The sequence below is a fragment of the Marmota monax genome, unplaced genomic scaffold (genome assembly GCF_021218885.2).
Source record: "Marmota monax isolate L192 unplaced genomic scaffold, Marmota_monax_Labrador192_F-V1.1 WCK01_AAM20220418_F8-fsc00081, whole genome shotgun sequence".
Classification (NCBI taxonomy): Eukaryota; Metazoa; Chordata; class Mammalia; order Rodentia; family Sciuridae; genus Marmota; species Marmota monax.
Window position 1 is genome coordinate 5,503,098 of NW_026695234.1, and position 12,809 is coordinate 5,515,906.

A 12,809-nucleotide genomic window follows, 5' to 3' on the forward strand; every position below is an offset into this window, starting at 1 on the left:
AAAAAGCTTCTTCACAGCAAAGGAAATAATCAGGAATGTGAAGAGACAGCCTACAGAATGGGAGAAAATTTTTGCCACCTACACCTCAGCTAGAGCATAAATCTCCTAAAGAAATAAAAAAACTTAACACCATAAAAAAAAAACCCAATCAATAAATGGGCAAAGGAAACAAATAGGCACTTCAGAGAAGAATATGAATGGCCCACAAATATATGAAAAAATGTTCAACATCTCTAACAATTAGAGAAATGCAAATTAAAACTACTGAGATTCCATTTCACTCCGGTCAGAATGGCAATTATCAAGATTACAAGTAGCTGTAAATGTTGGTGAGGATGTGAGGGGAAAGGTACACTCAAACATTGCTGGGGGACTGCAAATTGGTGCAACCACTATGGAAAGCAGTATGGAGATTCCTCAGAAAACTTGGATGGAACCACCATTTGATCCAGCTATCTCACTCCTCTGCGTATACCCAAAGGATTTAAAATCAGTGTACTACAGTGACACAGCCACATCAATGTTTATAGCAGCTCAATTCACAAGAACTAAACTATAGAACCAACCTTGAAGCATTTCAACAGATAAATGGATAAAGAAATTGTGGTACATATGCACAATAGAATATTTCTCAACCATAAAAAATAATGACTTTATGACTTTTGCCAGTAAATGGATGGAACCGGAGACTATCATGCTAAGTGAAATAAGCCAATCCTCCCAAACCAAAAAAGCAGAATATTCTCTCTGATATGCAGATGCTAACACATAATAAGGGGGGAGGGAAGAACAGAAATTCATTGGATTAGATAAAGGGGAATGAAGGGAAGGGAGGGAGGATTGGAATAGGAAAGACAGTAGAATGAATTGGACATTACTTTCCTGTGTTCATATATGAATACATGTCCACCTCATGTACAACCACAAGAAAAGGGTCTTAATTAGAATAAATTATACTTCATTTATGTATAATAATGCCAAAATACACTCTATTGTCATGTATATCTAAAAAAATAAAAATGTACATTCAGTATTTATTGAATTAATACACAAGAGAGACCTACTACTACTTCAGGAGGGGATGCATGTACCTAGGAATGGGGAGGAGGGATTCCAGGACCGAATGAAAGTCATTCTCTAAGTCCTGGCCTTTGTTGGGGCTGCTGGGTTTATGGAGGCTAACTACATTGTTAAATCAGCAACAAGCAAGTAGGTTAATAGTGAAAATAGTGCGTGGGTCAGTAGTGAAAAATGTCATGAATTGAAGGTGCTGATCTAGGCAATGCTATGCACCCAAGATTCAAAGGGAAAGTAAAAAGCCACCCCCTGCCTGTGCTGAGTGGTCAGGGGAGGTCAAATGCTTGTCCTCACAGTGCTTTCCCCTGTCTCAAGTGCAGCCTGAATCTTTTCATTTAGTGACTCATTCTTTGGCTTTTCTTGAAGCTCTTGGACAAACATCTCTGATGCAGAGGGATCAGAGATGATGGGAAGGGGAGCTGCTGAAGGCCAAGGGTACCAGGGCTAATCGCCGGGGGGAGGTAGGAGCATTCAGGCCTGCAAGCGGTGATTGGGGACCATCTATGTTAGAGAATTCTGGAACAGGACAGAAACAGGAACTCACAGCTAGCCCCATTCCTTTTAGCCTAGAATCAATCCTGAGCCTAGGAAAGGAGAGAATGCAGCTGAGACACGTGGGTACCAGATGAGATATGGAAATCCAGTCACCTTCCATCACTCTGGTGGGTCCCTGCCACCATGACAGGGATGCAAAGTTGAAAAGGTCTCTAGAGACCATTCCAGACAACTCCACCTGAGGCCAGACAGGGAAGTGTCTTGCCTAGACCAACTGTGCACCTTTGCTTTGCTGGAAACATCTTAGTTTATCCTTAACTTGAACTCAGCCCCTGCTCACAACTGCCACAGGTCAGCCCCAGCCCAGGCCAAGCAACCTTGGCAGAATTCCCCTTCTGTGTAAGATGCGGTCTGGGCCAGGCCCGTCGGCTGTTGATTCAGTCTACTGCAGGGCCCTGACTCATGGGCCTCCTCTAGCCCAAGTCTAACCTGGGGCTCAGCTGGGAATCCAGCCCCTGCTGTGTGGAGCGCTGTGGAAAGGCAGGAATGCTCAGGCCCTCAGGGCCCAGGAAGACCCAAGCCAGAGAAGGTGGAGGGTGAGGTGGAGATGGGATTAGGCAGGTGTTTGATGGTTGAGAACACCTGCCATCACCCGATGAGCTCAGAATCTTCCTTCTCTGCTTCTTGATTAGTCATTGGCAGCAGAAAGACATTAATCTAGGACCCAAATGTGGAGGCAGAACAATTATCTACTGCAGTTAGGTATTGCTATATAGCTTACAATATCCTTTTTTTCCCCATAAATTCTCTCTGATTTAATCCTTGGAACAACCTAGAGAAATTTTCCCCATTTAACAGAAGAAGAAACTGAGGCTCATGTACCTGAGGTGGCTGCTATGGCTTCAGAGAAAGTGCATGAAAGACCCAGCCTCCTGCTGGGCTTCTGGACCCAGGGGACTGTTTTCATTTCCCTGAGGAACCCATCTGGGCAAGGGTCATCGGCTGGTGCTGGGTTCTCTTGATTCTCTACCGCCCTTCGACGTTGTCTTGCTGAAATCGACATGCAGAGATTGCCCCCCTGCATCTCCCAGCCCTTCCTTAGTTGGAAGGCACGGTGACCTCTGCTTGGTTCGTGGCTTTGCCAAGTCATCTATGAGGGGTTAGGGGAGGACAAGAGATGTCCCTCCAAGAACATATCGACAAAACAGCTTAGAGCAGGTCTGGACACCCAGAAGGGGCTTTATTGATACTAGATCCCCTTCTTCCATCTCCCCTAGGCTTGCACCTTTCATCTCTGCTGCTCCTTCCCCACCCCTATTATGTTTTAGATCTTGGGGAAACTTCTGGGCTTAACTCAGATCCAATGGCAACAGGGTTCTACTTCCCTTCCAACTCAGAAATGATGAACTCAGACATCAGGTAACTCTTTTGTGTGTGTGTGTGTGTGTGTGTGTGTGTGTGTGTGTGTGGTGGTGATGATTAAGTGCTGCAGAGAAGCTACAAAGAATCAGCCTGGAAAATGTGAGTTCTCTTCTCACCCCTTCTTCTGACTTGCTGTGTGGCTTTCTGCACACCTTTCAACCTCTCTGACCCTCAGAGTATGTCAGGTAATTGGGAACTTTCTTCCAGAGGTGACAAGAGAGTGTAGAGAGAGTGTATAACCTCACAGAGAAGCCAGTGTTGCACCAGGGTAATAATGGTGAGGGAGGCCAAAGGAACAGAAAGCGGGGCCAGCTCCTTTGTCTGCCTTCCTTGGCAAGCAGCCTGTCCCCCAGGACCTTATTTCCCTCTTCCTCCTGCAATGCTGACTCTCTGTTGCCTTGCTCTGGAAAGAAGTCAGCAGGGGCAGAGCTGGAACGGCTGAGGTGTGGGTGAAGACAGACTAGCAGGAGCACAGAGAGCTGGACTTTACATACCCTGGGATGGCCTGTGGCAGCTTCAGACTCCCATGGGTGCCAAGGCCCTGGCTTCCATGATTTCAGAGGGAAAACCTGGAGTCAGAGATGCTGCTGTTGCTAGGTGATGGGATAAGTAGATCCTTTGGGGCTCTGGCAGGTGGCAGTGAAGTTGCTGAGGCTAGTAACAAGGTGAGGGGAGGCCCGAGGGAGGGGTGGGAGCATTGTCTGGGTGTGCCAGGAGACCAGAGGCCGCTCGCAGTCAGCTCCAAGAGCAGGGCTCAGCCAGGCTGGGTGGGGTGCTAGGGGGCTTCAGTGAGGAAGCCTCGCACTGCTCTCTGACCCCCAAACCAGCATCCCCCCAACCTCACTGTGAGCTGCTGTGTCCTCTCCATCTGCAGCTGGGGTGGGCTGTTTGATGCCTTTGCCTGGCTGGAAGCAGGATCCTGTCTCTGGGGGGCCTCAGCTATGACAGGTAAGGCGGTAGGGAGGGCTGTTACTCTGATGAGGGGAGGGGGCTTGCAGGTGCCAGGACAAGCCCAGCTGTGATGCAGCAGCTCAGAGTGCAGGGAAGGCTTCAGAGGTGACACTCATGCTGGCTTCCGAGTGGCCTCAGACCTGTGACCTCAGCTCCAGCAGGTCCCCTACAGCCCAGGCTACCACGGGCTGTCATGAAAAGCAGACAGGGGAAGCAGCCTCACGGACTCTGCCTTGGGTCTAGGCGTGAGAGCAGCACACTCCCCTTCAGGTCTAACCTCAGCCTCAGCTGCTACATTAGAAACCATTTTGCCTTGTTCTAAGCCATATAGGTGCTGACCTGTTGGCAATTTGAGCTGGGCACCTCAGTCCCTATCTCAGCGTATAATGGCTCCAGGGCAGGGCCTGGGGCAGACAAGAGGTGTCAGGTGGCCTGTCATTATCCTGCTGCCAGCCTGCTGTTCAGCTCTGTCATTTAAGAATTAGCCTTTGTGTTCAGGTGCAGCTCTTAACTCCAGATAGGACCTGGAGAGAGGGGGGCGAGGGAACTATCCCTGTTTCACAAGTGGAGAAACTGAGGCACAGTGGTTATGCTCCCTGCCCACTGTCACATGGCAAGACACTGAGAGGGGGAGGAGTGGGATATTAGTACAGGCCCACTGGGTGGAACTGAATGCAGAATGCTTGGCCCCAGGCAGGTAACCAGTTCTTGCACACTCCTCCCAAGGGAAGCAGTCCGTTTTCTCCTGCCTTTCTGAATTCTCAATTGTTCTACTTTGTTGCTTTCCCTTGGTCCCTTGGTGGTGGGTCCATCTGAGTCCACCTTCCCTTCCCAGCATGGTCTGATGGGAAGGGAGGCGGCTCCACCTCGGGACACCTGAAGACAATGCCTGGCCAGCGGTGAAAGGGGACTGAAGACAGCAAACAAGGGTCAGGTCACACTTAGTCTGACAAGGGCTCTTGGGGGCTGCCATTGGGAAAGGCTGATGGATCATGAAGTTTAGAGGGGTTCCTTAAATATTTCTGCCTACCCTGCACCAAGAAGCTCTCATCCATGATGCGGTCTGAAGTTTATAAAAGAATCCCACAGAATTTATGCTGTCTTTGAAAAAAATCATACTTCCTTTTAGCTGTCCTGAATTGTCCCTTAAACTTTAAGGAGGTGGAAAGTGGTGGGATGGGACGAGGGAGTTTAGTGGTAGAAGGTTTGACTCCTCTACTGGTGTGCTGAGCAGCCTGGGAAAGGCAAAGTGCTTTCCATCTCCTAGACCCATTTCCCCCTCTTTGCAACACAGAGATACATCCGACTTCATGAGTGTTGGATGATGGGCGAGACTCTAGAAAGTTCTTCCTGCTAGGTACAGTGTGCCTTTTCAAGCCTGTTGGAACCTTATCTGGTCCTCTCCCAATCTCACAGGCTTGTCTATGATTCTTCTTGGTTGGCATTTGCGTTTGAAGGTCTTAGTTGCTCGGGTCAGAAGGTGAGGTGTCCCCTGTGCCTGCTCCTCCTGAGTGGACATGCTGGCCTGAATCCAGTCCTGCCCCTTCTCAGTAATATCAGCCTTCTCAGAGCAAGTTGGTGAATTGTTCTGAGTTTCTGGTTTTCCATCCGTAAAGTGGGGAAGATATGATCTAATTCAAGGGGTGATTGGTGAGGATAAATGAAAGGTTGCTGTCTTCTCCTGGGCATCTCCAGGTCTGGTCTTATGGCAGGCCTGGTTTGGTGCTTGAAACAGAGGAGTTTGGTAAGTGGACATTGGTCCCCTCCATTCCAATTACTCTGGAAACCGGGGAGCAGAACTGCAGCCAATGTCAGGGAGGTTCTGCACTGGGGCTGTACAGGGGCAGGAATGAGCAGTCTCCTTTGTTCTCAGTGCTTCGATGATAACTAAAATCTGACTCCTCGCTCACTTTCCTGGGAACTCTGAACTCATGATCCAATAAATAGTGCTTCAGTGGGGCTTCTGTGACTTCTCTGCATTAATACTTTGCGGTTTCCCAACCTGGTGTTCCTCTCCCACTTTCCTGCCCACTCATGGAACTCTGTGAGCACTTTGTGAAGCTGCTCCTTGCTGGGATGCCATTTGCTAGAATGGCACACAGGCTCTGGAATCCTGCCTCCTGGGCCTGAATCCCACTTCACGGGCCTGAGGCCTTCGGCAAGTTATTTAGCCACTGAGAGCCTCAATTTTATATGTGTATGAGAAAGAGATAGATTCAATAATGAGCCCCAAATATGCACAGCATATAACATTGCCTGGTGCAGAGAACGAGTACAGTAACTACTAGTTACAATAATAGTAGTATTTTATTCATTCAGTGAGGCACTTTTGGTGGGGCTAGAGACACAGCAGTGAAAAAGAGGCAAAGTTCTTCTGCCCACGGAGCAGCTATTCTATTATTGTTTTTAATAATTAATAACAATATTGAAATGGAACTTGGTAAGTGCTTGTTATAGTAGATATTCCAAAAGCCTTTCATTATTAACGGGAATGAGCCGAGTAGAGGCCTGACATGTATGTAGCAGGACCTGGACAGATGGTAGCTATTCTGAGGATTTCATAGGCCAAGGGGCTGACAGCAGGAGGGACAGCTATGGACTAAGTGTGTTAGGGAGAGTGATCAGGGCAGTTAGGGGACCCAAAGTGATGTCATGTGACCTCTGTGGACACTCTGAAGAGAGGGCAAAGGGGCAAAGATCAAGGGAAGGACAGGACCAACAGGGTCCCTGAAGATGTGATGACCCTCTCCAGAAAGAGGTGCAAGTGTTTCTGGGGGCGGAATGAGGGGGTTTCAGGAGGCCCTTTGCTTTGGCAAAGGGAAGATTGTTAAAACAACCAGAGCTTTCTAGAAAAGGAAGGCCGGTGGAGAAGCTGGACGGTGAAGGAAGCAGGCCCAGCTCTAGGGCCCTGGGGGATTACTCGGAGCCCCAGGGGGTCCCCAGGGGAGGGAGGCGGGGCCGGAGTGGGCGGGGCCTCTCCTAGGCGTCCTCTCACTGTGTTTTCCATGTGGGGTTCTGCGTTAGAGTGCGTGGCCTCTGAGGCCAGAATCATCACTTAAAGGATCTTTAAGATTCTTCCCTGAGGCCTATGACTGGGAAGACCTTGCTGCTAGCCTAACTTCTCTTGTCTCCTCCCCCAGATAAATCTGGTCCTAGGTCTCATTCCCTTCCACTTTTCTCCGTGGTCTCATGGCAACTTGGCGGTTTTTCCGAGCAGCACTGGGTAGGAAACTCTAGTCTTCTTGAAAGTCCAAGTTATTTATGCTCACAGGCTTCCTTTTGCCCATGTGTTTGCTTCCTTCTTTGTGACCTTTTTCTGTCATCGCTGGTAGATTAGTAAGGGATGGAGTAGATGGTAGATTGCTAGGAGGTTAGTGAGGGATGGAGTCTCCTTGCAGAAGCCACCTCTTTCCTCCCTCCCGTTGTCGGCTGTACCGTCTTCTTTTAGGGCACACTCTGCCATAGGCTCTTGTCAGCTTCCAGGCAGGACAGTGGGGCACCTGCGTCTGCCTTCTCCTGGTCAACTCCAGGTGCTGGTCTTATAGGGCCTCATCCTGGGGAAGAAGGAGAGAACTCCCAAGTTTGGAGTCTCAGTTCTGTCTCTTCTGGGCACAGCGACCCTTTTTCAAGTCACTTGGCCACTTTGTGCCTCCATTTCCTCACCTGTAGAATGAAGATTTCAATGTCCCAGAGAGCTGGTGTCACACTGAAAGGGAGATATTGGATGTAAGGTGCGTCTCCTACCACAAAATGCTGAGCTCGCTGCATTAGGTTGGAGAAGAGCCGCTGCTGCTGTTGCTAGTATTTTCTGTGAGACCACCAGGCGCTCCTACCCCAGGAGCTGGCAGGATCCATCTCCCTGGGGACTGGAGACATGATCATGGTGTCACGGTGGGAGTGGGCTGAAGGTGAGGGCTGACTTCAGCTCCAGTTAATCCTTGTTGTCATCTGTGAGTGAACATGTGAACTGCTCTGTCTGGGGTTGGGGAAGAAGCAGTTTAACCTGTCCCCGTTCCATCTACAGAGCATCTGAACTGAGGGTCTACGTTTTGCATTCTCATCTCTGAATCTTCCACAGGGTCGTGCCAGTCCCTAGCCCATAGGAAGTGCTCAGGAGGCCCATGCTCAATGAATGAACGAACACATGCATGCATATTTACAGTGGAGGAAATTGAGACCACAGGAAGTGCCCAAATCATCAGTCATCTCAGCCCCACCAGTGGGCCAGACCTAGCTAGACCAATGTGTGGCAGGCTACTTTGAGACCAAAAATACTGCTGTCAGGGGCCATGTCAGTCTCTCACCCTCTTCCTTGAGTGTTCCTTTCAGCTGCCACCTGTGAATTTTCGCTGCATGTGAGTTACCCTAGGAAGTGGAAGCTGCTCCAGGAGCTGGGGGTAGGGCTGGGGGTCTTGCAGCTGTGCCTCATTTACCAATTTCTGTGCTGCAATCATGATGGTTAGTCAGAGTGGCAGACTGGCAGGTAGAGTTCGACATGTCTCAGGGGGATTGCTAAATTGGCTCGGTGCAATTCTCCTTCTTCCTTGTCACTGGGGTTTCTAGGCAGGCTCAGGCCTGTCCCTCCATAACCCTCAGCCCTGGTTTTCTGGGATGGAAACTCTTTGGTTTTCACCTCTGGTAGGAAGTGTTTGTGATTGGACTTGGTGAACTTGCTTTCAATATCTTATAGATCAGAAGCTGATTGAGGGGACTCGGTCTTGGGTCATTTGTCATTTATTCGTTCACTCACACATATTTACCAAGTGACTCTTCCAAGCCAGATCTGTGCTGTGTTTGGGACTAAAAGACATAGATCCTGTCTGTAAGAAGCTCATGGTCTGGAGGTAACAGGTTTCTAGAACGTGGCAGGTGAGTGCATGATATGTTGGGGATCACTGTTCAGGGAATCAGTGGGAACTCCGTGTTCCACTGAGGCTGGTTTTCTCTGGGCAAGACAGAAGACCAAGAAGAGAACAGGTGCCTGGGAATCTGAGCCCCATGAAGGTTTTCAGACCTTGTCTCCTGGTTGGCTCTGGGGCTTTGGGAAGCTTGTCCAGAGTTCCAGAGTCCTGTTTGTAGTCCATTTTTCTCATCTCTTCCCAGCATGAAGCTTCCTCTCCCGCCCCTCCTCATTTCCCACATGGCTCCCTTCCCCCTTCCCCAGCTCCTACTCTCAGCCTTCTCTGGTCCCCATGAGGCCACACCCTGGTTTAGTTTTTCAGCTCCTTATCTTGCATCACAGTACACATCTCAGTTGTTGAATAAACATGGGTTGTGTGATTATGTGATTAGTGTCTGTCCCTCCCCACCTGCCACCCCTCTAGACCCTGAGCTCCCTGAGAGCAGGACCCAAGTCTGCTTGTTCTCACCCGCGGGCACATCTCTAGAGCCTGGCGCAAAGATGGGCACATCACTGCCCTTGTGTGCAGGGGGTGAGGAACGCTGGACATCGGTTGTCCTGGCGGGTGGGGAAAACTGCCTGGGCCAAGTTCTGGAGGTGGCTCTGTTTAGCAGCCGCTGGGGTCCTTCCCCTCCTAGCCCTGCTGAGCTCTAGGGCACAGTGGGGATCCTAAACCCAAATTTGCTGTAGGGGCTCCAGTGCCCACCACATGGGGAGAGGCCCCTCTATTCCCTAGGCACTTTTTCCAGCCACAGCATACTGCCCCTTGTCTCCCCACACTGCCACTTGTGTCTTGCTGGCTGCATGCAGTTCCCTCTGTCTGAAACACCCTTCCTGCTTTGCCTGACTGGAGGGAGCTGGTTCATCTTTAAAGGTACAATGCAAATATTTTGTCTTCTTGAACAACTTCCGGGCCACCCTAGAGGGAATCTGCCTTCTCAGCTACCAGATCACTTCTGGAATATACTTGTCACACTTTTTCTTAGAGGACCTTTAGGGTAGGACCTAGACCTTATCCCCTGCCCCTATTAAGAAGCTGACCAATGGCCAGTGAAATAGTACCAGTCACAGTGACAGTAGGCCCCCCTCACCTGGGTAGAGAGATGACCAGGACAGCAAGCAGGAGGGAAACCTTTCTCCTCTCTTTCTAGGGCCTTTCATTGTCCACCTCTCAGGGTGCCATCTCAGAGCCCAGGATCACCCACCAAGGCTCTGGGCTCTGCCTTGGTCTGCATGGGCCCTGCACAGGCTCCCTGGACCCCACTGCCAGTAGGTTGGCCTGCCATCTTGCCATATCCCTTGAGTCCCAGCCAAATGCCTTGGGTCTGCACTAGACCGGCAAGGAAAGGAGGCAGTGGGGAGGGTGAGGAGGGCCCCCAGAGCAGCTAGGCCCCAGGTGTTCATACCCTTAGCTGAGGCTCATGGAGTGTCTGGGGTGTCCTGGGCAGTGATGAGTTAAAGCCAGTCATGGGTCCCTGACTTCCTCCCCGTCCTCAGTTGCAGAGTGAAGATGAAGGGACCCATCCCCTTGGGCCAGATACCAAACTCTGACCTCTGCCCAGGGCTGGTCCTCAGCTCCAGCTCTCTGGGCATGCCCATTAAATAGGCCCAAGGCAGTGCTGTTGGTAAGAGGAAACTCCAGGCGGGACTCTGACCCTCTATGCCAGGGAGGGGCCTACGGATAAGGGAGGAGGCAGGGAGGGCTGAGCCTGACCCCAAGTTACCCCATCCTCTCCCAGTGCTGGGAGCTGTGATTATCCTGGCTTCATTAGTGGGAAAGAACAGGGTTATTAGGCTCAGGTGGGTTAGTGGGCAGCTCAAGGCCACAAGATCTCTCTACCCTACCCAGGAGAGGCTGGCCATCCTGCTGCCTTGCATTTTGGGCTCCAGTTCTGACCCCAGGAGGGCCCACCTGCCCTCCTTCCCTCATATAGCAACACCCAGCTTCTATCCTGGGTGGCAAAGGGTCAGGGTTAGATATGGCAATCAGCTGTCATTTCCTGGAATAGATGCCTCAGTAGTCACAGGACTTATATTTGTGTAGGGTTCCCTGGTTTGCAGAGCCTATTTCATGTATATGAGCCTATTCAGTCTCTCCATTCGCCCCATGTATGTTTGGGGCAATCATGGATCATATCATTTCCATTTTACAGGGGGAGAACACAAGTCTCAGAAAGGTTAAAGTCTCTAGACAGCACAGCTAATAAGGGAGATGATTCTGCAGTGCTTTCTCCTGTGACCCGCCCCAGAAACTACTCTCTTGTCTGCTCCTCTCTCAAGAGGTACCCCAGGTCTCCTCAGTGCCACCCAGTAGCAGCAGCAGCTGTCACCAGAAGGCAGGACTGCTCCTCTCTCTGTTTCCCCGACATGGTGCTTCTGCATTCAGGTTGAGCTTCTGGGCAACCTCCTCAGATGGGACAGCAGGGCTCTGTACCAGCATCGAGCAGACAAGCCCCTCTTTCTGCTAGGAAAGCTAGAAACTAGCTAGGAACTAGCAGTTTGCCAGACTTTTCATTAGCGGGTCATGGAAGTGCTTGGGCAGGGAGTCAGGAGAAGGTCCCTTGAAGGCCCAGCAGGTGACACCCCTCTCCCTTGGACAGCCCCTTCCCTTCCTTTTCCTATTTTGGTTGCTGGGCAATTGCAATTTGGCCAAGGACCGGACCCAGCTACTATCTCTTCCCCTTCCTGGTCCTCATTGTGCTTAAAAAATGGAGTTGATTCTGTCTGCCCCAAGACAGTGAAGATTCTCTAGGTACTCGGAGGAGGAAAGGAGAGGAGAATTTCAAGAGAGAATAAGCAGAAGATCTCCCCAAGCTTCCTAGATTGTTTTGGGGGCATCTCTGCATTCTTTTTTTAAATTTTTTTTTTTAGTTGTATATTAACTCAATGCCTTTATTTGTTTTTATGTGGTGCTAGATCGAACTCAGTGCCTCCCACTTGTGAGGCAAGTGCTCTACCACTGAGCTACAACTCTAGCCTGCATTATTTCCTTTAAAAAGAAAACCCAGAGAGTGGCAGAGGGTCACCGTGGCATCAAAGCATTCCCCAGCCTTGAAAAAAATAATGCTAACCTCTAGCTATCAGCCCAGGAGACACTGTACAAACTGGCAGGCAGGATCTGGGGCGGGATGGCACAACAGCTTCTTTGATGGGTTGATCCAAGGACAGTTGGAAATGGGGGCAGAGGGGTGGGCAGGTGAGTACCAGACATGTAAGGTGCCAGGTTTGGGGGGTAATTTGGATGTGACATTTTTTTAAACCTGGAATGTGTTATAAAATTCTTGGCTGATGACCCTTCAAGCTGCCTGAAGGGCCCTTTATGGGGACCGCTGGCCTCCCCCAGTCTCAGGGGCTGAGGGGCTCACACTCACCATGATGGCTCTGTGATCCTCCTGGTTTTCCTGTGGTCTGTGGAGCTGCGACGGGCAGGAGAAGGGCCTTTCCGACCTGTCCTGGCTGGTCAGCGGGTCAGAAGCCCCTGCTCAGCACTGGCTGGAGGAGGCCTCAGTGCAGGGCTGGCCTTGGCCCCTTGTTGCCATCATCCTCTCCCCTCAGTGCGTTGGCCGGCCACCTCCCACTGCCGTACTCCAGGAGTGATTTGGGGACTGTGGGGTTGGTTGATTCAAACAACCCTACAGGGTGAAGTTGCCAAACTGGAATGATTATGTATCTTGTAACCTGACACCCGTCTTTGGGGCTGGAACAACACCTGAAGTCATTCAAGGGCCCTTCGGCCTCAGAACAGGTGACACACCTAACATGTTACAAAAGCCTTCCCGCCTGAATGGTTCCACCCAGCAGGTCGGGTGTTGACGAAGATTCCCTCTGTTGTGTGGCTTCTCACTGTGTGGGTGCTTTCGTTTGGGCATGAGGGAAGTTGTTGGAGGAGTCTAGGGTTGGGGACGACGGATTTTGCTGCTCCATAGAATGGGATTGTTGCCATGTGTGCAGCGACAGGATTCGA

The 12,809-nt window shown here is 50.5% G+C and overlaps 1 protein-coding gene across 1 annotated transcript in view; it reads right to left on the reverse strand.

Annotated features, from left to right (window-relative positions):
* The window catches only part of Tmprss4 (transmembrane serine protease 4), a 33,469-nt gene extending 21,005 nt beyond the window's left edge, over positions 1-12,464 (reverse strand). Inside the window, exon 1 of the mRNA XM_046438799.2 lies at positions 12,217-12,464. Within this exon, the coding sequence (XP_046294755.1) occupies positions 12,217-12,219 (3 nt within the window). The 5' untranslated portion in view covers positions 12,220-12,464. The remainder of the gene's footprint in view (positions 1-12,216) is intronic.
* Between the last annotated feature and the right edge of the window lie 345 nt (positions 12,465-12,809).